Genomic DNA, 25,078 nt, shown 5'->3' with positions numbered 1-25,078 from the left:
AACTGTAAATTCAGACACGTTAGGTCGTGCTGAAAAGGATGATACCAAACAAGGCAAAGCTTTTAAAGGTGAAATGTAGAGGGAAAATCAAAAGCAGTTAAAAATGGGCAATTATACCCTGGACCCCAGAGGGTTAAACATTTTATTTAAAGTAACGCAATAGTTATTTTCAAGTAATTAATTACTTTTAGAATATTGTAACTCAGTTACTTTTTTTGAAGAAGTAACTAGTAACTGTAATTAATTACTTTTTCAAAGTAACTTGCCCAACACTGGTTTTAAGTTCAGCAAACTTTAGCGAAGCATGTATCTACCATTGCTGTGTCACAATTTGGCCACAATGCCTGCTGCTCAGCAAGTTCTACATTCTTCAGTTTAAAAAAATGTTGTACCTTGCTAAAAAAAAAAAATTAAAGCAGCAATTAAAATGGTATATATTCATGTTTGTCGAAATGGTATTTAAAATGTTAGAGCCTGTTGGCTGAGGTACATTCTAGTGGTGAATTATTTTGATAGCCTTTTCTGTCTTTTGTCTATATGTCTACTGCTATTGTTAAAAAGGTAGAAATGTCAAAAAATATATTTTTGAAATATCCTCATTTAAAAAAGCTAAAGTAAAAGAAAGGTTGCATATTTCAAATATCTTTTAATCTAGTTTATACTTTTAATATTTTTCATTGGTTGTTTTTCTACTTCTGACTTCTGATCTGACTTTTCCTGCAGGTGACAGATTCGGGGAAGCCTCCTTTGTCATCCTCCTCCATACTCACAATCAGGGTGATTGAGGAGAGCCTCCATCGACCAGTAGCAGTACCACTGGACATTCATATTGTTACTATGGAGGATGAATTTCCTGGTGGTGTGATTGGTCAGCTACATGCCACCGATGCTGACCCTTATGATGTTTTGACTTTTGGTCACGCTCCTTCAGCTCAACGTAGTCTCTTTAAGATTAGTCCTCATGATGGAAAGATCATAGCCCTGGGTGGTTTGGATGCAGGCAGGTACTTTCTTAATGCTAGTGTCAGTGATGGCCGCTTTGCTGTTCCTGTACCCGTAAGTGTGCATGTGGAGCAGGCAACACCAGACATGTTGCGTGAAGCAGTGACAGTGCGTTTTGAGAGAGTGGCACCACAAGACTTTGTGGCGTTGTACTTGAAAAGCATGTTAAATGTGCTCCAGCAGTGTGCTGCTACTCAACAGCAGGACTCACTGCATTTGCTAAGTTTGCAGCCAGTTGGAGGGACGCAACAGCTGGATATGCTCATCACCATGGAAAAAGCAGGTGGTGGATACTATAAGGCAGCCTACCTCACCCAAAAACTAAGTGCATCACGGCGAAACCTGGAGGAAGTGCTTAGAGTATCAGCTATCCTGGATAAGAACTGTTCTGGATTAGACTGTCGTGGGGCTCAGTGCGAACAGAGCATTGTCTTGGATTCACACAATCTCGCTACATATAGTAACCCACGGGTCAGCTTTGTCTCACCTCGCTTTCACCGGACCTCACGCTGTACATGCAATGGTAAATCAGAATTGTTTTTCTTTGCAGTCTTGCCTTAGACTACATGTAAGATACCTTTTTTGTGTATAGCACTTTGTGACTGGTAAAGTAAATTAAAGTAATTTTATCCAGTTGCACTGCAGCTTAGGTTAAGTGGAGTGAGTTGGGTACTTGCTAAACTCCCCTTGCTGTCTTTGTTTCTTCTATTGTTTCTTACTGTGAGTTTCATTGGGATCGTTTCTCAATAGTTTCTTACTTTCTGTCCCTGTGTTTTGTGTGCATGTGTGTATGTATGACAGATGACAGCTGTTCTGTCCTGTCAGAACAATGCGAGGACCAACCCTGTCCACCAGACATGCAGTGTGTTTCAATAGAGGCCAATAGAGGGCGTTATGCATGCCAGTGTCCACAAGGCAAACTTGGAGAGTGTGCAGGTACATATGTCAGCAAAAGAGAAACAATCCAAAGTCAGCATGAAAATAAAAAATGCAAGAACAACAAGTAAAAACTAACTGTAATGTAACTCTAGAGTAATGTCTAACATTTGTTGTTGTTATTTTTGGTGCAGGACATTCATCTTTGAGTTTCTCAGGTAACAGCTACATCAAGTACAGACTCTCTGGCCAGCTGCAAACAGAGTTGAAACTGAGCCTGAGGATCAGAACACTGCAGAGCCAAGGAATTATCATGTACACACACACTGAGCCCTGCACTGTGCTTAAGGTACATTCACACATATTACTGTAGTGTTTCCACCACTGCAAAGGACATTTTATTGATAGTCATTTGTTGAAAAGTAACCCATCATGTCATATCATAGCATATCATATCATTAACAGAAGCCTAAATCTTATGCTACTGAGCTCTTGAGTCGTTAAAATAGTCTAGTCTTACTACATTTAGTAAACTCTTTTAAATTGAGTTTTCCTATGCTTATGTTTTATTTGTTCATATTATCACTTTGTTTTTGTTCAAATTGATTTAAACTAATTTTACTTTTTTGTATTAAATTCAGTTTTGTTTTTACTTAAAACTTAAAAAAGTCTGTTCATATTGTATTTTATTTTACTGAGCAGCACGCCATTCCACCTATTTAAGCTATTTTTTAATGTATGTTTGTCATGTTTACCTTAGCTGCTATAATCTTATCTGTGTTTAGAACCTGTCATGCAGTTAAGTCCAGGTCAAAGTGTTTCACAGGTGATTGACAAGCCAAATAAATAACGTGTCATAATAAGAAGATAAAAATAAACTGAAGAGAATAAATCATTAGATTAATTAATTATTTGATTAAATAAATGAAAATTTAAAACAATCTAAAAGCAGAGCAAGAGTGTACGATAAGATACATGAAGATGGCGGTGTGCAACGTCACAGTGGCTCTACACTCTTTTTTTCCTTTTTGCATGTTTTTTTGTTAGCGCTAATTTCACTTCTGTTTTTAAGGATATATAATATGAAAACTTTGCATAAAACATCCCGCAAATATTTCAGAAGTATTCGGAAGAGAGGCGAACAGTTTAAGTCTACTGAAAACTGAAACTTTGTCTCTGTTTTAACAGAGACAGAGTGACACTGAAAACTCACTAGATCATGACTTCAGCCTCAAACACTCCCAAACAGCCATGGCAACTCATGGTATCATCACTAAACATCTGTAGCAGTTCATGGTACAAAAGGCTGCATCATGGCATTGCTTCGAAATGCAGCAGAAAGTTGTGACAGCACCACTTTGGAATGTACCCTAAACAGTCATCAATCACAAATGCCACCACAAGTTATGGCATCATCTCAAACATCTAAACATCACCCTTAAAGAGTTACAGGAGCTTGTGGCTTGACCTCTAATGGCAGGTCAATCCAACTGATGGTGTCACAACCTCAGGGGTCAGCAACCGTTAAGACCCAAAGAGCCATTTGGACCCTGTTTCCACACAAAACAGAAACACTGGGAGCCGCAAATACTTTTTGACATCTAAAATTAAGATAATACTGTATATATTGTTTTTTACTTTGTTTTTTATATTGTTTTTTACACCTTAGTTGTTTGTGTGAAACAACTAAGGTGTGTTGCTTATGAAATCCATGAAGTGCTACAGAGAAAATTACATTTTATTTATGTAATTAAGACATTTTGAACTCTTAAAGAAATCTAACAAAAGGAAAGACACCCAGCTGAACTAAAATGATCCATGTAGCAAACAAAAACTGTTGTGAGCCGCCACCCTTATATCGCCTTTGGGCTTTTGGAGCCTTGACCTGACTTTTAAAAAATAATTGGAAAAAAAGCACTATGCTGCTAAAAAATTAAAAATAAATATTTGCAAAATCCTGCCTAAATATGTATTTTACCTGGTTAATGTGTGTGGCCGGGTGTGGTCTGCAGCACTGCTGCAGGGGAGGCGGACGCACCAGAGCAGCACCCACAATCACGACTCGCCACCTTAACGTCTGTGCTATCTATGCTGTTGTTGGTATATGTCGGGCTGTGAGCTGAAAAGCTACAGCCGGCTGTATGCGTACAGCAACAGTGTGTGAAAATTGGTCAATAAAGAGATGCTGAAAAGCATGTTCATGGAAACATCGTCGGGTCTGCCGTGATATGTTTACAATGGGGCTGTACTTTCATCTTTACGCAGGACTGTAAGCTGCCATCTGTGAGGCGTGAGCGGTGTTTGTTTTTAACATTCTCACGGTGGAGAATAGCTGCTGACAATGTGGACCCGAAGATCCATAACTGGCCTACCTGGGGTTGAAAGTCTCGATAAATGCATGGCGTTTCGGCGGGTACACCGGCTTCCGCGAGTGTGACGCTTATTTTGAGCGATGAAAAAATAATAAAATATCATTTTATTTTTATATTACAATGTCACAACAATCTTCCAATTTAGAACTACAAGTTAAAAAAATAACTAACAGAAATAAAATACACTTCAGCTAAATACTTCTAATTTATTTTCCCAAACCACGCGGAGCCGCACTATAAGGACAAAAGACCCCTGCACTACCTGTACGACTACTAGGTGCTAATACCACACTTTAGCAATTGATCCAGAGCGACAGCTAGCTCATAGGATTGCAGAACTCTCAGCAACTTTATCTCCACTGCTACTTCTCTCTATTATAAACAAAATGGTTCAACTGAGGTTACAGATTGCTACACAACTTTGAACCAGGAATGTTGCATTCTTTTAATTAGAGACCAATGCAATATCTGACTGTTAAAGACAGACTATTTTATCTTCATTTTATCCTCATGAGTTTGCAGTCAACACGACAATGTCAATGTATAGCCCAACTGATGTGAATGTTAGTATAGTTCTGATCCATCTATGAATGAAATAACCAAGCAGCAAAACATGATGGAGCAGTTTATATTATAAGTCGATATTTCAGTGATAGGGCTTTAAATTATGACTCAGAAATAAGGTGGTAAATTAAGGTCGAAATAAGAAAGCAATAATATGGAAATAGCACATTAATACCACTTAATTACCAAATTAATACCCATGTAGTAGCCAACTACCGTTGATACATATTATTGACACACAGGTATAGCTGTGTAATATTACATTGAAATTCATGTAACTGGGTAATAATTGTACCAAAATAGGAACTAATATTGTGGGGGAAAAAACATGAGTATGGGGCAAAACCAGTTAGCAATAGTATAGTTATATTTTGCTAACAATAGAGAATTTTTCTATACTGCTTTGTGGTAGTATTTTTGTAATAATAAGGTAATATTGGTTGATGCTTTAACATATTACACTATTATTATAATATAACCCTGGAATTATTTTGAAGGTAACATTGTAACTAATATGTGAATGGTGTGACCTATAACCTATAAAAACATTTGGTAGTTTCTGTGTAATAACCAGGAAACAGGACTACAAAACCTGATATTTCTTTCTAATTCCATGTTGAGAGCCTATTAAAGCAAACTTTAAGAAGTTATGAGTCATTATTACCATTAAAGATGAACAGTGGTTCATGTGTATTTGGACTAGTCAAGTCCAAACTGCAGTGGGATTGCTGCTAGTACTGGACTTGGTATGTGGCTTCCTACTAAAATTTTAGTGGTAAAGGCTACAAAACCTGAAAAAAAAAAAAAAAAAACTGTGATCAACCATTTTAATAGGCACACAGAGGGATCATGCATTTAGCCAGCCACAGAAAACAGCCAGCCACAGATATGCCAAATAAATTTGCAAGGTATGCAGGTGTACCTAATATAGTAGCTGGGCACATGTAGTAGTAATGTGATAGCTGCACACTGACAAACTGTTCCCACAAAGTTGGGAGAATGAAATTGTTAAAAATGTCTTTGTATGCTTTGTATGAACCATTAGGTGGTCTTTTCACTGAAACGAAGTGACTGAGCCCAACCCCTTAAAAACATCCACACCACACCACAATCCCTCCCCAAACTTTACACTTGCCACAGTGCAGTCAGACAATTACGGTTCTCCGGGCAATCCAAACTCATTCATTTGATTGCCAGACAGAGAAGTGTGATTCATTACTCTAAAGAACACCTCTCCACTGTCTAGTGCAGGGGTGGGCAATCTCAGTCCTCGAGGGCCGGTGTCCCTGCAGGTTTTAGATCTCACCTTGGGTCAACACACCTGAATCACATGATTAGTTCGTTACCAGGCCTCTGGAGAACTTCAGGACATGTTGAGGAGCTAATTTAGCCATTTAAATCAGCTGTGTTGGTTCGAGGACACATGGGACACCGGCCCTTGTGGACTGAGATTGCCCACCCCTGGTCTAGTGGTTGCATCGTTAACGATTCTGTATCTGATGTAATGTTGGATGCAGCCCATGGAGATCTTGACACACTGTTCTTGAGCTAATCCGAAGGCCACAAGAAGTTTGGAGGACTGTAGAAATTGGCTCTGCAGAAAGTTTGCAAACTCTGCACGCTATTGATCCATTATTTCACAAAAATTTGTCAATTAATCTGCATACCTAGGTGCTTGGTTGTATACACCTGTGGCCATGAATGTAACTCAAACACCTGGATCTATGATTTGGATGGGTGAGTGAATACTTTGAGCAATATAGTGAATAACCATTAAACTGGAAGAGAGATAAGCATGTGATGTGAGGTAACATAAAAAATCTCAGCCAATAGCAAAGGCAGAGAAAGAGAGGAAATTATGATTAACCAATGAAATGATAACTTTCAAATGAATCAACTCTTTCATTCTCATTGGCTTGCACTTCTGTCAGCAGTGAAGTCAATGAGTTACCATGGTGATGGCCTTCAGTGTGTGTCTGTGTCTGGCATTTGGGCCCGTCTCTGTGAAGGGCTTGACACTCTTCTCACAAAGAATCTAGTAGGCTCTTAATAGTAGGTTTGCATTTTGCAACTTTGATTCCAAGTTATTATACAGAAACTGTCACCCTTGTTTAATGATAATAAGCCACTCCATTAAATATAGTGTGTTACCTTCAGTTTTACCTTCAAAAAAGAATATTCACATGTTGCATTAATCAATACTACCTTATTATTATGAGATTACTACTTCTCGTCACTATGTATACAACCCATCCAATCCACACATGCAAAGTCAAACCATAGATGTTCACAAATTTAGTTTGTGTAATAATGAGAAACTACACAGGGAAGGAGTATTGAATAGATGAAAAAAGGGAGGTGCTAAAATGCATGGAAGGTCATGACAGTAGCTGAAATCTATCAATAACTGGAAAACAATCCTGCCACTTAGTGCAAATTAATATCAGTAGCTTCAGTCCTCATTGATGGCCTATAAAAGTAGTGCCTCATTACCAAGGTTTCACACAAAGAGCATCTAATGTTGAGTAAAACCAATGAGCTCTCTTAAGACCTTTGCCACGTTATTGTTGGAAAACATACTGATGGAATTGATTACAGCAGAATTTCTAAACAAGGCCATACACTTTATAGGCCTAAACTTTAAATGAAGGGCATTTAAAGTTTGCTGAACAAAATTTAGGCAAGCCTGTGAAATACTGGGAGGATTTCACAGTCTGGTCCAATGAAACCAAAATGGCACTCTTTGAATGCCTTAATACACACTAGGCCATAATACACACAAGGTCAAAAGGCACTGCACATCAATCAAAAGCACCATATCAACATTAAAGTTTGGAGGTGTTAATATCATGTTATGGGGCTGTTTTTTAGCAAACAGTACTGGCACTCTTCAAATAATTGAAGAAAGGATGAATGGAAAAATGTATAGGGATATTCTTAATTTAAAAACATTTACTGCCATGTACCAGGATGACAATGGTAGACGCTTCAGTAAGACAATGATCCCAAACACACGGCCAAAGAAACTCAAAATTGGTTTCAGAGAAAGAAAACAAAGCTGCTAGAATGGCCCGGCCAATTATCTGGCCTGAATCCAACTGAAAATCTATGGAAAGACCTAAAGCTTGTGCTCATAGTAAGAGCGTTTAGGATTTGAAGACCATTTGTGTGGAAGGATGGACCAAAATCACACCTGAGCAATGCATGCGATTAGTTTCTCACGATACAGGAGGCATCTTGAAGCTGTCATCACCAACATCTATGTTTTTTCTTACAGTTAAATTTTTTGCAGAATGTTTTTTTTTTATGTAACACTACATTTATGTGCTTTGATGTTTCAAAGACTGTGTGTGTGTGTGTGTGTGTGTGTGTGTGTGTGTGTGTGTGTGTCTCCATGCAGTTGGAGGATGGGAAGCTGTGGTTCCAGTTGGCTTGTGGCCTTGGTGGAAATGATGACAGCCCTGACATGCTGGGCATCTCGGGTCGTCGTATCAATGATGGGAGCTGGCACACAATGGCACTTGAACTGAATCGCAACTTCAGCAGCTTGGCACTTGATGACAGCTATGTTGAACGACGCCGTGGACCATCATTTGTACAGAGACTACCTACAACTATCTTCTTTGGAGCACTGGTCAGTTCATGAGTACCTAGGGTTAATAACTGCCTACAGGAGTTATTAACAGCTTTTTCATACTTCATCTCCTTTACACCAGACATGTTGACCAAGGGCAGATGGCAAACGGAAACTCATCCCTTACAATGTTAAATCACTGAACCTCGTTTACCTGTTAATGCTAGCTGTGTTTCACAGATAGTAACTGATCTGAAGACAGTAAAAACCACAGACCTCTAGCAGCTTGCTTCACAGTCAGGTCTTCCCTCTATTTACCAACAAAAATAAGTGGTTTATCCTTAAAGAACAAGCTGCTACCCTCTGAGCTTGTCATTGTTGACAGGGCATAGACATGGCCTCAGAAGAACCAACAATCAGACAACCCCCTACGAGCAAGCACTTTGGTGAGAGTGGGAAGGAAAAACTCCCTTTAAACAGGAAGAAGGCTGTAAGTCTAGCAGGATAGACACAGACATGAGTCCACTGCAGTAACCTGTCGTAAAGCTGTTACTCTACTTTGATGAGCTTTGAAAACTGAGTGAAAATGTTGAAGTAAACCATGGCTCTAGTGGTGATCAGTTAGCTATTTTACAACTGTTCGAAGGTTGGAGATTGGCCTATAATTAGCTAAGACAGCTTGGTCAAGTGATAGCTTGATATCATCTGTGAAAATCTGAGACTATTTTTTAGTAACTACATGAATGTTCAATCACTCACAATTATTTTATCTGAACTGATCACTAAGTTAAAAAGACTGAAATTTGAGATAGAAAATCTGAGTGAGTGCCATTTGGACAATAGATAACAACACATAAAACTGGCTTTTGAGTTTTCCAGCAGTGGTAGACAAGGCTAAGCGTGAGGCTTTTCAATGAATTAAAACTCTGTCTGGGTCTTTGGTTGATTAATAAACTGGATACCTTTCAATCCCCATTCTCAGCCTGTGGACTCTAACAGTTAGTTTGCTTGGGGGTCTTGATTCTAACATAACCTTAACCAGATTTCTGTAAGGCAAAGTAAATGAATTGATGATCAGTTATTAATTCATGTACTAACAGGGACTTAGAAGAGAGATGTAATGTTTAATAATCCACATTGCACTGTTTTACTCTTTGGTGAAGCTGTGCATATTATATTATTCATCCTTTGTGGTTTTTATGTTATGTTTAAATCGGTTTTTGCTGATTTTTGGTTCGTTTTTGTTGGTTTGGAAACAAAGTTTGTGGATGTGGATGTGGTTTTGGGGGGATAACAGGAAGTTGAAGCTGAAACTCTGGATAGTCACATTTGTGTGGTTTAAGAACATTGGCCAGATTTCTAGAAATGAGCATCAGGTCCAAAGTGGGATGGTCTCTCCTAACCACACCAGGTTTTTCCCAGAAGGTTTTTCAATTATCTATAATCAATACACATATAAAAACAAATTAGTATATACCTGATTTTTAGTTTTTAAATAGTTCAGGCGTTTCATCTCGTGTAATTTGGGTAATTCTTGAAAACAGGATAATTTTAAAAATAAATACATTTTATGTTTACAAGCTTTACTATGTAGGCTGACAGGAGTACCTGCAGACTATGTCAAGCATTTTAACTCAAAATTCCTAACCCTTGTTGTTCTTAGGTGCAGCCCCCAAACTCTCGTAGCCTCATGGAATTCCAGAAGGACCCCCGGGTGCTTTATGGATTCCAAGGTTGCCTGGACTCTGTAATGCTGAACAACAATGAGCTCCCATTGCAGAACAAACGTTCGCAGTATGCAGAGGTGGTGGGACTGACAGAGCTGAAACTGGGTTGCATTCTCTACCCTGATGCATGTCTGCAGCAGCCATGTCACAACGGAGCTACTTGTACAAGTCTACCTGCTGGTGGTGAGTCATAGAAAATAAATGAAACAGCACAGTCACCTCAGAAAACACAAGGCTGCAGAGGTCTTTCATGACATCTCAATCTTTCAATGAGTATACATTGAAAGATTAAGGTATTAGTTTCCTTACTACTCTTACCCCTGGATGCATCAACCGCTGAGTGTGTGATTGCACATATAATGAAGCACTGAATGATTGTGTGTGTGTGTGTGTGTGTGTGTGTGTGTGTGTGTGTGTGTGTGTGTGTGTGTGCGTGCGCTGTAGTGTAAAAGTGCTTCTCGAAGTAGTATGACTAAAAATATAAATCCCAATCCATTTCACCAAAGCTGTGTGCATTAACCATTTTTCTTAAAACTAATCTGATAATGTTTTGATGTATAAAGTAGATAAGTCTATTTTTTTAAAGTTCATTCGAAAGGTTATGATTCTCTGAAATGTATTGTGTATACATATTATATTTTCCACTATTTTGTGTGCATTTGCAAGGCCTGTCTGAAGTTATTAGCAGTATTACATGGCATTTGTGCATGTGTATACTCACCTAAATTCCCAAAATGTGTGTATGTGTTTCGAAACCCAGATGAAAATTAGACTGGTATAAATCATTTACACACTACAAACTACATTACACCCATTCACACACATTCATACAGGACTTTATTTTATCTACTACACTGGGAGCTTTCTGATCAATTTATTGGTCCATTTAGTGCAAGACACATTCGCAGATTCACAAACATACTTATAAAGCTGTTTTATTCTTTCTAACACACACACACCACTCTGCCATGTATGGATTAGATGAAATAGGATTTAGTGTATTACCCCAGGACAAAAACCACAGACTTTTAGGTTAGTCTACCACCTGAGGGTAGAAGCTCCTCTTGAACCTCTCTGTTCTTGCCCGGATGATGCAGAACCTACTGCCTGATTGCAGAAGTTGGAACATTTTATTGCTGGGGTTGAACAGGTCCTTCAATATGTGAGCTGCTCTGGACAAGCATCTCCTGGTGTAAATGTCCTGTAGGGAGGGGAGAGCAGTCCTGCAGCAACGTTATGTTGTACAGATCACTCTCTGAGGAGCTTTTATGTCCTTGACACAGCTGTTCCATACCAGGACGTGATGTTCTGTGTGAGGATTCTCTCCACAGTGCCTAGAAAGTCCTGAGGATCCCTGGAGAAACCCTGAACTTCCTCAGTTGTTGTAGGTGGTACAGGCGCTGCCAAGCCTTTTTGGACAAGACCTGAATGTGGGCAGACCATGTCAGATCTGAGGAGATGTGGACACCAAGGTACTTGAAGGACTGTACCCTCTCCACTGGAACTCCATTGATGATAATGGGCTTGTAGTCTCTGTTGTTGGAGTTGGCGCCCAACACCACTGTGTCATCAGCAAACGTCACAATGGTATTGGAGCCTTGAGTGGCCATAAAGTCTGAAGTGTAGAGGGAGTAGAGCAGTGGCGAGAGTACACACACTTGTGGCGCTCTTGTGTTGATGGTGATGCCGTCGGAGACGCACCTGCCCACCCTGAGTTCTGCCAGTGAGGAAGTTAAACACCCATGCACACAGACGGCTGTTGAGTCCTAGATCCCTCAGCTTTGTGAACAGTCTGCCGGGCACTATTGTGTTAAACGCTGAAGTGTAATCAACAAACAGCAGTCTCACATAGTTACCCTGTTTCTTGTTCATGTGGCTAAGGGTGGTGTGCAGGAAGTCAGTGCAACTGTCCGGTAGTCATTCCGGCATGAGGGCTTGTTGTTCTTGGCCACAGGGATGATGGTTGATCTCTTGAAGCATGTTGTTTTTGCTCTGCAACAAGGGTCCCTGGTCCCGTTTAGAGTGTGTTTTCTTCCCATGTTTGCATGAGTTTTCTGCATTAACTCTGCTCACTCCCACCATTTAAGTACGTACTACATCAATGTTGCGTAGCTAGGCCCAGGATGCTTTTACCAAATTGTTTTCAACCCAAGTAGTTCACTCCCCTATGAAATCAGGGTTAATAAATATTAGATATATTTATTCAGCTTTAGGTAAGAAATATTCCACTTGGTGGTATATTTTCCTTTTTGGGAGTGGGGCTATCCCCTGGGTCTGTTTTTTCTGCATATTTGTGAAGATGTGTACAAGTCACGTCTTCTATAGTACTGGATCTACACCCCCCCCCCCCCCCCCCCCCCCACACACACACACACACACTTGTCCTATTTACTTGTATAATATGTGTGTATATATAAATAAATTATGTATTATTTTAAATAATCTAAGTATATAGAGGGATTAGAGGGTTTGCAATAAAATGAAAGCCAGGAGGGGAGAGTGAGGCAGAGGACCAATATACATGACTGCAGGGCAGTCTGAGCAATAATGTGGCTCCCCACCTCCATCGAAGCCAGCCCCCAGCACCTTTAATGAGTCCTGTAGTGCTCAATCTAAAAATGATATTATTTTAGGTCAAAATTGTGTGTGTGTTTGTATAGAAGTGAGTGCTGTACATTAAAAGAAGTGATCTGTTCTTAATGAAGTCTTACACTTTGTCTGTCTCCCAGGGTTCTCATGCAGTTGTAAACCCCAGTACACTGGGGGGCACTGTGAGATGGAGATAACAGCATGTGTTCCCAACCCGTGTCATAACGGCGGTGTGTGTAAGCCCATTGGCAATGCATTTCTTTGCAGCTGCAGGAGAGGCTTCAGGGGCCTGACGTAAGTCTGAGTGAAAACACACAAACCTGGCATGCACCATTCTGAACAGTTGAGTCACTCTGTACAAATGTCATTCTTACACCCTTTAGCAATGTCTCTTCATTCAGATCCTAGTGTAGCAGAGGTCTATTGCTGCTCACTGAACAGTCACATTAACAAAATAATGAAAAAAAAAAAGGTTGTTTACAAATGATCAAATCCAACAGTTATCAGACAAACATAAAACATTTAGTGCATTATCTTTCATTTGGTTATTAAGTGTAACTCTGCTCACAGCGTAGAGATTAGGGTGACCACAGATTAGAAAGTGGTCACCTGGTGTCTACAATTTAGGACAATTTGGTTTTTGGAAAATTTCAAAGTTTGGAAAGTTGTTCAAATACTATATCTTTGAGAACTGATGAGTCTGTAGTTTTCAAAGCAATTTTTTTTCCTACATAAATGTTTCCCTTTTCATATATTTTAATTATAGGTGAAATGACTCTTCTTTTTTTTTCTTTCTCTTTTTAACACATTCTTCTCTCTGATTTTATTAGAAGATAAATGACACTATAATATGTTGATGGTTACAAACATCAGAGAAAGGTATTAATGTGAGGCTACATATGGATACATACTTGTGCAGTTTTTTCTTTATTGACAGGCTTTTCACACTGGTCTCTTCCATTCTATTTCCATCCTTTTATCCTGCAGTTGTGAGGAAGATGTGAACGAATGTGACCGCAGGAATCCAGAGGGGGAGTGTGAGAATGGTGGCACCTGCATTAACACTCACGGCTCCTTCTACTGTAACTGCACGGCAGGCTTTGTGGGTCAGCGCTGTGGCCTGAGGCCTGTTGTTGTCCCCGACATGCAGGCTGGTCATGCTGTGGTTGGTAGGGAGGAGCTTATTGGCATTGCTGTCGTACTTTTTGTCATCATCACCCTCATCATCCTCTTCATTGCATTCCGCAAGAAGGTCTTCCAGAAAAACTACTCGCGGAACAATCTATCTCTGGTGCAGGACCCAGCCACTGCAGCACTCCTTAACAAGGCCAATGGTGTTCAGTTTAAGACCTTACACTGCACCTCAGGAGACCCTCTCAACCTGTACTCAGAGCCAGGTATGGAGTCTGCCATGTTGGGAGGGGGTGGGATGATGGGACCTCCACAGGTCCCTGTGAGACCCATGGCATACACGCCCTGTTTCCAAGGAGACCCACGTTCCACGCTAGAGAAGATGGCAGATGGACGCAGTGTGGAACATACAGAGATGAGTACCTTTCACCCTGAGTCACCAAGGATCCTTTCAGGAACCACTAGGAGAGGGGTGGTGGTGTGCAGCGTGGCCCCCAACCTTCCACCAGTCTCACCATGTCGCTCAGACTGTGACTCCATATGCAAGAGCCCATGGGATAATGATGAGTGTGAGTGAATTTTATACAATTTGTCTCCTAGTTAGAATAAGTCACTCTTGGTTTACTGAGGCATTGCAGTGTTTACTATGCAGGTTTATTCATGAATTATAGAAGCTTTGTACTAACATTAAATTGTATTTTGCTGCTCAGTCAACAATCCCAGATGTTTGTTTTTTTTTAATGCAGGCTGTAGGACAGGTACACTGTCAGTTACAACTGGAGCCACTGAAGGCACTACCTAAATATGATGTCTTGATAAATGTTTTTGCATAACATACACAGAGTTGTGCTTGCTTTACAATCTTCCCTTACCCCCTGACTTTTTCCTACAGGTAAGGTGGGCGACATGGCAGAAGAAGTAACATGTTTCTCAGGAAGCAACAAAGGCAGTAACTCAGAGGTCCAGTCACTGAGCTCCTTTCAGTCTGATTCTTGTGACGACAATGGTAAGACACACCCATTAGAAAAGTGCTTCATGATTCTTTGAATACTCTAGTTTGCTTTTGTTTAACTTTTGGTTGCAACAGGAGTTGCTTTCTTCTTTTTATTCGTTTTGCTCACCATTATCCATGCAAAACCAGCCCGTCACATTTGGGTTTCACCTGTGGGACAAAATGCTTTTGAAATATTTGTGAATATTCTTATACGAAACAAATAAAACCAATAATAATCAGATAAAAATACCGAAAGACACTGTCAGCGTGGGTAGCAGTGGATAGAGAGGGCAATGATGGGTATATGTCAGAGTACAAGACAGGAGATGAGAGGAGAATGAAAAAAAAAAAGGATAATATTTTGTCACTGAAACTTAAACCGTCATCTGCATTGTCCCATAAAATGAAAATGTAATATGTCTTTTTTTATATGGCTGTTCATTGTTTCTTTCAAACGAGAATGTTTCCAAGTATACAGAATTTTAAATGGGAGGTGACATCGTATGGTGACCCGCTGCTGAGTGTAGGAATTCGTGGGATAGATATTCCAAGATATAAAAAGTGGTGAGACAGATCATTCACAGACAAGCTAAGGCGTTTTGGTGGCTTTCCAAACTTTTATTGGTAGTTGTGGCTTTTGTGAAGGAGTTGTGTATTTTGCTTTTGTGTTGTTGTTTTTTTTGTTTGTTTTTTTACAGACAGATTCCTCTGAGTAAATTTTTAATTTTACTTCACAGAATGGTAATTCTTCAGAAATGCTAGTTACATTGTTTAAAATCATCAGTTAATTAACTGGAATTTTTTTCCCCAGTTGTACAAATTATTTTGCCATTTTCTTTCCTGTGCTTGCCAAAGACAGGTGTTAACACACCTGCTCTTTATCTGGCAAAACTGGCAAGAAGCAGAAGAATGTTAGTTTTATAATGTCTTGTTCCCACATGACTTTCTTTGCTTTTATAAATTTTCTTTGTCTGGCAGTGTGTCTTTTTCTTCCCAACATTAAAACAGCAGGTAATCAGGTGAGGTAGTCCTCTGCAGAGATCAGAGAAAGTAGTGGGCAGCCATAATTAATTACTCGGTCATGAGGACACACTTGACCGACAACAGGATGAGCATTTTCAAATCTGAATGCCTATATTTCAGATATATGTTATATATCTGCTCCTTTTCTCTCTCTGCAAGCCTCCATAGTGACCGTCATTCGACTGGTAAATGATGCAGTCGACACAATCGAAAGTGAAGGTACCATGTCTTATCAACTTTGTGTCTCTCCTCTCACTCTCCCATTCTTTGCTAATTTCAATCTTGTAAGTGACGTATTTCACTAAAAGAGGTGTCTTAAGCTATAAGTTGAATGTCCTCTTGCTATGTGGAGCATACTTTATCTTTCATTAACAGACACTCCTACCTACTGTAATTAGATCAGTTTATTGAGTTTATTGTGACTTATTAAGCTGAAGGTTGTCAGGGTTTCATTCCAACTGGTCAGCAGTAGATGACTGCACTAATGGGATACTAGTCCCTACTGCACTATTTTATAGCAAGTTAATCAGGATAGAATTAAATTCCTGCATATAGCTGCCCTTAAATGGCACAGTGCTGGCCATTAACTTTTGTGTCTTGTTGTTTTCTGCATCTGACAGTGTCAGATATGGACCAAGGTCAAACCTTCAATAGAGGTGACTTCCAGCCCACCGACCCCCACCTTTCTTTTACCACACCCTGTCTCTTCATCTTTTCATTTATCTACCTGCAGCAAGTAGACAAAATAAAATGTTCTCAATAAAATCAGCTTAAATAGCATTGTATCAAAACTAGCATGGTATGGGTCATATTAGAATACATGCAATTTACCAGCATATCAGCAAATATATGAACGATATAAGTCTTGCATTAACACAAATCTTGTGGGAGTGGTCAGTTTTGACATTGCCACAGGGAGGAGCGGCCAGCTAAAGGTAGACAGTGGGTCCTAAGATTGTTGGCAAGATGGAGAGTGATGTTGATAATAAAATTAAGGCTGGATATTTTGAAACTAACAAAAAGAGTGGATAATCAGATATATGGAAGAGTTTTAAAATTGCTTAAAAGAAAAACAGGCACAAATCTAGCACTTCCTGTGCCAGAGACAAAACAGCAGTATTCTAGTACACATTGAATCAAGCAAGAGACACAGACAGTCTAAGTAAGAATGATGTGGCGGTTTGTAGTTTGTGGCTCAACTACAGGGGGCTGGTGGAGGAGTGGGTTTAGAATGTGGTGTCAGGGGAGGCTGACCAACACAGCTGATCTCCATCGTCATGCTTCCCCTATTTGAGTAGGATGCTGGGACCACACGAGAAAGCTGTGTGGTGTGTGCTAAAGTAACAGCACCTGCTATTTGGAACCCAACTAACAGGTGTACATTGCAAGTACACCTTGCCATGCATTCTGGGATGCGGTAGGTCGCCATAGATGTGCGAAGTTCAGTATGGGCTAGCAGCTACCTGTGAAGTGAAGATAAATGTTTCCAATAGTGTGAAATACAGCACCTTCTTTCTGTACTTTGATTGTTCCTGCCCTCAGATACATCTGGCTGCCTAAATGTTCGCACATGATTTGTATTATTGCAGTATTGTGATATTTGCACACTTGTTTCATAGATTGGGTTTTTAACTAATTTGTGGCTTCAGTTTATATCTGTATTTGTGATTCAAAACTGAGATATTTATATTTATTTATTGTGTTCTTGTTCTACTAAAATAAGTTCAGTGGTATATCAATAAATTAATTGGTGTGGGGGGGAGTTCAGGATAAAAGCAGCTGGAGTAGGCAGTAATGGTCAGAAATTTAACTGGAGTGATATTTAAAACAAATTAAATACTTCAGTGCAGGTTTTTTTATATATGGGTGGGAATTTAACACGTTAATTGCGATTAATTAATTTGAAAAAAATAAAATGTTAAAAAAATAATGCATTTAATCGCACTTTGCATTCCAAGCAAAGGGGGGCTTTTGTCAATTTCCTGGTATACCGATTACACTGATGCACACATCAGAGCTACAAAAATGGAAGAATCAGAAGAAAGTGCGTTGGTAGGACTGGTCAGAGGCACATTTCTTTTCAAAAGACTACCCGAGGGAAGCCTTGATAAAAGCATGTTTTTGTGCAAACTGTGCAAAAAGGAGTTTGCATACCACTGAAGCACTTACAGCGAGCGCAGAAACTGTCAGAACTGTTAGCACTAGGAGTACCAACAAACTTGATGAAATGACTGGCTTCAGGACTAAAATTAGTAAGTCAACATCGGACAAACTTACAAATTCTCTTGCAAAATGGATTGCTCTGGACTGTTCCTGGCCCAGTGCATCATTGCCTACCTGATGTTTTTGTTCCAAGGTCGTTGGACTCCTCTCGTTTGTTTTCGTCAGGCACGATACTCATGCACCTCCATTGCGTCCATGGGCTCCACTCACAGCCAGTGTTCAGTTGTGTTGTGATGAAGGATAAACCAGGAGTGAGAATCGAGAGCTCTTGTGTCGTCTTTGCCTCCACAGTCTCACTGGGCTAACCAGGTAGACACAGGGCCCATGGCAATATTACTCTGTTTGTGCTGCGGGACCAGATCCTTGGGGTGGACCAATTTTTCTCTCACTGAAAATGCTATGTCAAGATGAACAGAATCAATTTTGGGGGGATTGTCTTAGCTGGATGATTTAGCATGCATCAATTAGATTTTGGATTGATTCTATTTCTTGCATTTTGGAAAATGAAGTTTCACACGCTATTAATGCTCTTATTTTTATTTATCTATTTACTGCATAACAACATAGATTTTGATGATTGGATTTGTCATAAAAATGCTTTGTGGCAGGCAGAGCAGGGCCCAAATGCAGGACTTTGAAGACAGGGAATGAACATAAAATTAGCTTTATTGCTTTATTTCTTTGTGTGACAATAACTAGAACTAATATGGTCAGAGTGATATAAAGATGAAGCAAGATTAATTTCTTAGCTTGCTAACTAATTAACCCTGTAATGGCTGTGACGGGCTGTTCTGTGTTTTACCCTCCAAAAGTTGGACGTACTATAGTGACGTCGCCCGTTGGTTTCTGAAGTTCAGTTTGAATCCTGTAAAAGTGTTTCCACCATTGCCCTTGTTGTGGAAATTTTAACAATAACCTGCAACACACCCAGTGAGCTTCATTTGAAGCAGGTTTAATAAACACATTGCAATGTGGAGAGAGCATCCCAGTGAAACACTAGGATCATCTTTGAATTGTGGCCACCGCCCTTACATCTTATATACAGACACAGACAAAGAACGCAAACTCTTATATGTTGGCCCCTCTCAGGGGGGCTATACCTTCTCCCTCACAGAGAGAATTATGACCTTGTTTTCTGCTTGGCCATCGCCTAAGGATTTACATCCCTGAAAAGGAGAAGGAGTCCCACTATCTGTTTAACGTCTCCCATTACAATGGCCTCGCTGTGTTAACATTCCACATGCATGCAAACTGGTGACAGGAGTGCTCTTACTATAGTAAAGTGAGAAAGTGATATTACTAAACTAATGTGATATGATTAAATATGTGATTAATACATGAGAAAAGAAATCTGCCTCCACACCGTCTTGGTAAGAAGGGATGAGTCTGACTGTAAAACTGGTTGCTCACTGGCTAAGACGCTATCACTGCAAGGTTGTTAGCCAATGAGTCAGAAAGGATGTACATGAATAGTCATCTTGTTTGAATCATGGCATGACCAAGATTTACAAAATAGATTTAAGTTTTTGTTTTTGAATTTATGCAGAATGAATTTTTTTGTGTGAGTGGTCATTGAACACATTCTCCTCTGAATTAGTAATATTTACTTAAGACTGTCTTTTGGCAGTACTCTGCGATACTCCAACTTTTTTTCTTGATCAATACCTAGTAACGTTTCTCTGTTGGTAAAGTACCAACTGAGTTTGAATACTTTTAACTTATAAAGGCAGCAAATGTGGGGGAGAGCAGTGTGTCTGATGAATCACCATGAATTTAAAAATTCTGAACACATTTTAATGACCACTAAATCCCTGGAATTTTTATTTTCCACAACAACTGATGAACACAGCAAAACCCACCTTTCAGCCTTTTGTCTATATTAAAACTGGGTTTTTTGGAAACCTAGTTTTTATATGTATGTAAATGTGTCTGTCTCAAAAGCATTTGGGTTAGCCTCTGTTTTTTAAATATGCTGTAGGCTATAAATAAAATACATGCAACAGTCAACACAAAAAGGTTCAGACATTTTTCATAGTGCATATTTGAGGTGTATTTTTTCATTTACAACAAATATTTTTTTACACAATTAAGTGAGCTACATACTCATACAGGATACACCTTTGCAGTCTTCTCTCTCCTCTGTCTTCCAGATACATTTTATTATTTCTAAAAGGTGGACTGAGATTGATTTCCAGGTCACAGGAGGAGTATGGAAGACAGAAGAGATGAGAATGCACAAAAACAACAGTAGTGAGAAAAAACGGTTTCCTTTTGTTTTTATCTGATTGTCAGTTTGCATATTCCTTTTGTTGTTTCACCTTTTTGAATTCTGGAATTCTTTTAATTTTTGGATCAGCCAATAAAACATTTTTTTATCGTTCACTTTGCCTGCCTCAGCACTTCTCCATTTGGGAATAACAAGAATAACACTTCTCTCCAGTGTTATGCTTGACTGCCCTTTTCGAAACAGTTTCCAGTGACAACTTTATATACCATCAGCACATTTGTGGAGGAACATTGACATAAAAGAAGCTTTCCCAATAGTTATTTTTATGGTGTATCTATCAGGTGTATAGTCAGGGACAGACCTCATAAATGGTCTGCATTAAAATTAAAAACGAAATCAGAAACAAATGGTTCTTACTGAAATTATTTTGTCTACCTGCTGTATCTTTGTACCCCTATAGCCCTATAGTTTGTCAGTGGTAAATTCCTCATCTCCTTCTCTGGTCAAAGCTTTGTATAGATAAGTTATTCCACAGCTTGTCTTGTGCTGCGCTAAATAGGCCACGGTGGTGACCACTCTACTTTCCACCCTACTGTGCCAGTTCTTGTGTTATTAAGTTTTCCCATTAAGTTTTGTTTGTATTCTGTTTTTATGCATGGAAATCTTTTTTTGTGTTTCACTGGCATTTTTAAACTCATTTTAAATGAAATCTGAATTCAGTTTTCAGAGTCATTAGTCAATTATTCGTTCAGTAAGCCAAACTTAAGTGATAAGAATGAATATTTATGCTATGCCAGAGGACTACAGATACCATGGGAAAGCGTATTCAAGACGATGTATTGAAGTGAGACAGGAAGTTTCTCTTAATCCAAAGAAATTCCATTCCATTAAAACAATTAACCAGTCTAGGTAAGTATATGTCTTGCTGTGATTTCAGGTATGAAAGCTGACCTTAAGATCAAACAATCCACTGGACATACATAGTAAATGGAAGTGTATGCCATGGAAATTGTGACAGTGGTTGGACAAGCAAATATTTAGTCCTTTTTGAAACACCGTAACATAATTTAAATTTGTTTTTATTTTAAGAGCCAGTTCACACAAAGCCTACATTATAGAAAAACCCAGTGATCCCCAGTGGACAAGACAGCTATTTGACCAGTTCTGACCTTTCTGACCTTGCCACTGACTGACAGGAAAGCAAAGAACAAGCACAGAGAAAGAATAGAAACAACATAATAATAAGCATGTGGTAGATTGGTGGGGCAAGTAAATGCTTATTAGAAACGTGCAGCTTAAGAGCTGGAATAGGGCTTAATACTTTTGGGAAGAGAGAGCACCAGGTTAATGACATACTGTAGTGGCAAATAATCTTTTTTTAGTAATTTATTCTACAAATCTGCCCCATAAATCATAATTAGAGCTACTTGTCTACTAACTAATAGTTTGATTCAGCTCAATCTTCAGCTCCTCCATGTAAACGTTTCCTTGGGCAAGATACCGAACCCCAATTCCATCCATCAGAATGTGTGTATGTTTGTGTTTGTCCAAATGTGTACTGAAAATCCCCCAAACTAAAACGATTTCCATGGAATATACTTAGTCTCATTATAGATGGATAGAGAGAGAGAAGGAGATTTTTAAATGACTTCCTTGCAGATAATTTACAAGATATTTTATAATGCTCTAACTGAACTGAATGGATTTCTACTGTTTTGTTTTTGTTATTATTGTTTGTTTTGTCATTTTATTTATTTCTTTGGGGGAAGGACTGCATGGCTTGTATGCTGCCAATTCTTCAAGAAGTTGAGCATGCTGTCACATTTGTAACACCAATCTGCAAAGTGCATGCCACACCTAACAGGTTTTTTGTATAGACTATGTCTTGTCCTATTCCTGAATTTCAACACTTCCATGTAGTGTTGATGTTACCACGCCCATCTGGGGCTTACTGAAGGCATGTTTCCATGCTCCAATTCCACATTGGAGTGTTTGCTCTTAAATGAATTTTTATCATTTTTACAGTTCAGATTATTGCTAACCATTTCCCCTTCTACCGTCTAGCATATCACTGGGATACATCAGACTGGATGCCAAGCCCGAGGCTCTCAGACATTGAAGAGGTGCCAGGCTACGAGGCAAGTCATGGAAACGAAGTAGCAGGCTCGACCCCTTGCCTTAGCGAAAGTACTCGAGAACTGGAGTCAGATTACTATCTAGGGGGCTATGACATCGACAGTGACTATCTCCCTCCCCACGAAGAAGAGTTCCTTAATCAAGACCAACTGCCACCTCCACTGCCCACAGGTGAGGATTATACTGAGCCCTATGCACCATTTTCTACCAATACACCACTTTCCAAGGAGAGCACACTGAGCACAAGGCATCAGCATGCCAGACCATATTTCCACCCTAGCCAGTACCTACCTCCCCATCAAATACCCACTGGGGAGGCGCCAAATGAAGTTTTTAGCTCTTCAGTGAGTGGGCGAACACCAGGAAATGGGGACACTGATGACTCTGTGTCCCGAAGTATCCGACTGTCCGTTGGTGCATCATCAGCCTCAGACATGTCAACCCCCTGTGGGCTGGATGACTCTGAACATGGCAGTGACTTTGACAGTATGGATGAGCTTCATCGAGGGGTGACCATCATCACGGACTCACAGCAACAGACTGAGGTGTGATTAGCTATACAGCACAAGAGTACCAACCAGTGGGAGCATAGCAGTTGTGCAGATAGAAGATGCAAAGGATTCTGTTATGACTGGGCAAGGTAAACTTCTTCAGCAGTACTAGGTACTGCTACAACTATATACATTAACAGTAATTTTTAAAAAAAAAATCACCATTTCACCTCACTGAACTGTGACCAACAGAATAACAATATTAACTGGATTGTCAGTTCTAACCCCACTGTGTAGACCAGTTAGGAATGATTTTCCTACTGTAATAGGAATTTACTTGGAATATGAAAAGAATGGGATAGAGAATGTGAACATGAAAGAATGATTATGGACGTGGTAGACAGATTTAAAACAAACAAAACTAAAGGGACAATGATTTAAGTGACACATTTGTATGTTTTTTTTGGTCCTTCGCAGAAGCCCATCGGACAATTTTTTTTCTATTTAAAACAATAAAATAAAATTTAAAAAAATGTACATTTTCCTCCATGCTTTGTAAACTTTGTAGTGTGCTGAACTGTACAGACTGTAAAGTATTTTGACCTCACTGGTGAAAAGTATGAAAACATACTTTAAAAGCCATTTTTGTTTCAATGTATGCTCCCTGCTCCAAATCTTTAAAAGACAATTACATTTCAAACTTTCTCTTTCCTTAGCTTGAAAATTAAATTTTTCATGATTTTTTTTTTAAATTCTGTTGTGTGGATGCCAAAAGCTGCTGTAGTTGTTAATGTATGATAAAATCTATTATAATAAATTGTACTAAAAATTGATATTGAAATGTTATGCATACATAAGATAAAGAATTTATGTTCAATTTTTAAATAGAATGGGTATCCTGGGATTGATATTTAATTTTCACCCAGTATTGTTTTATTATAAGGATAACATGCTTACCACCTTCACTGACTATTGTGCTCTGTTCATAGTTATGGTCATCTTGTGTTTTATAATTTCATTAGTTTTATACACATTTATATAACCTCTGCCTTCGGTTCCCTCAAGTACTTTCAGGTCAGTTCAATTTTGAGGTACTCATACATTTAATTGAGAAATGGAGGAGAATATGTTCCTACATCTTTAGAACTGGTTTGGATCAAAGGTGCTGAGAAAAAATATTCCACGCACCTCTGCTTTCTTTAATTTTGTGTGAAACACATTCTAAATTCTATCCTCATGCTAAGATGTACATTCAGATTAAATATAAAATAAAACAAATGCAACCTGAGTAAACACAAAATATAAACTTTTGACTTTTAACCTCATCAAATATCTTAAAGAAATTAAATTTTGCACAATTATTTTTTTCGTTTTTTTTTTTTTGGTTTTTTTTTAAACTGTGAACATATCTTGATGATATCTTATGGGTTTTTTTTGTTGTTGTTGTTTGTTTAGGTTTTTTTGTACAACTATTTTGGGGCCGCAATGTTAATGGTATAGGCAAAAATTGGTCTTTGTTATGAAAATAGTTCTCACATCCATAATGTGTCCTACAAATCCTTTAATATTTTACCAGGATGCCCTCGTGTGTGGAGGATTAGTCGTCTTCTACATTTGAAGTGTAGCTACAGTCTAGTCTCTGAGTCTGTATCTGGGCCATCCCAGTGCATTTTATAATGCTTCTCAGACAAATAAATTTTCTTACTCATCTCTTTTAGAATCCCAAGTCTGGTTCTGATGAAACCCTGTGTTTCTGAAAGTGGTCTGTGTAGGTGATTGAACATAGGTGGCAGTAATTGGTTATGAATGTGTCTACTTCTACAGCATCCAATCAATGCAAATACAAAAAAGCAATCAGTGTTTTTTAGTCATAACTGAAGGCTAAATACTGCTTCACATAGGGTCAATTGGTAGGTTTTACATTACATAATTGCTGCCGCACATACAAATGTCATTCCAGTTTACTTGTCTTACTCAGGTTTTCTTGCTAGAATTTTTTCAAGATGTAGCACAACAGAACCAAGCAACCAAAACAGAACCAAGAAGGGAGTCAAGACTATCATGCAACACTAGTTTGATTCATTCACTATAAAGGTAGGTCACATTTAGGGATGGGTATCGTTTAGGTTTTATCCGATACCGGTGCCAA

At 39.0% G+C, this 25,078-nt stretch overlaps 1 protein-coding gene across 2 annotated transcripts in view; it reads left to right on the top strand.

Annotated features, from left to right (window-relative positions):
• fat3a (FAT atypical cadherin 3a) overlaps window positions 1–22,989 on the top strand; it is a 132,700-nt gene extending 109,711 nt beyond the window's left edge. For both annotated transcript variants that reach the window (XM_085371094.1, XM_085371093.1), the window contains 11 exons: window positions 724–1,525; window positions 1,804–1,938; window positions 2,073–2,227; window positions 8,215–8,448; window positions 10,052–10,298; window positions 12,845–12,998; window positions 13,692–14,404; window positions 14,728–14,841; window positions 16,012–16,071; window positions 16,473–16,508; window positions 22,367–22,989. In XM_085371094.1, coding sequence (XP_085227220.1) covers window positions 724–1,525; window positions 1,804–1,938; window positions 2,073–2,227; window positions 8,215–8,448; window positions 10,052–10,298; window positions 12,845–12,998; window positions 13,692–14,404; window positions 14,728–14,841; window positions 16,012–16,071; window positions 16,473–16,508; window positions 22,367–22,989 — 3,273 coding nt within the window. The remainder of the gene's footprint in view (window positions 1–723; window positions 1,526–1,803; window positions 1,939–2,072; window positions 2,228–8,214; window positions 8,449–10,051; window positions 10,299–12,844; window positions 12,999–13,691; window positions 14,405–14,727; window positions 14,842–16,011; window positions 16,072–16,472; window positions 16,509–22,366) is intronic.
• The last annotated feature ends 2,089 nt before the right edge of the window (window positions 22,990–25,078 follow it).

This window comes from Diplotaxodon limnothrissa, linkage group LG14 (assembly GCF_057381915.1).
Source record: "Diplotaxodon limnothrissa isolate DT_005_m linkage group LG14, D_limnothrissa_male_GT1.1, whole genome shotgun sequence".
Lineage (NCBI taxonomy): Eukaryota > Metazoa > Chordata > Actinopteri > Cichliformes > Cichlidae > Diplotaxodon > Diplotaxodon limnothrissa.
Note: the sequence above shows the minus strand (reverse complement) of the source record. Positions and strands in the feature narration are given on the sequence as shown.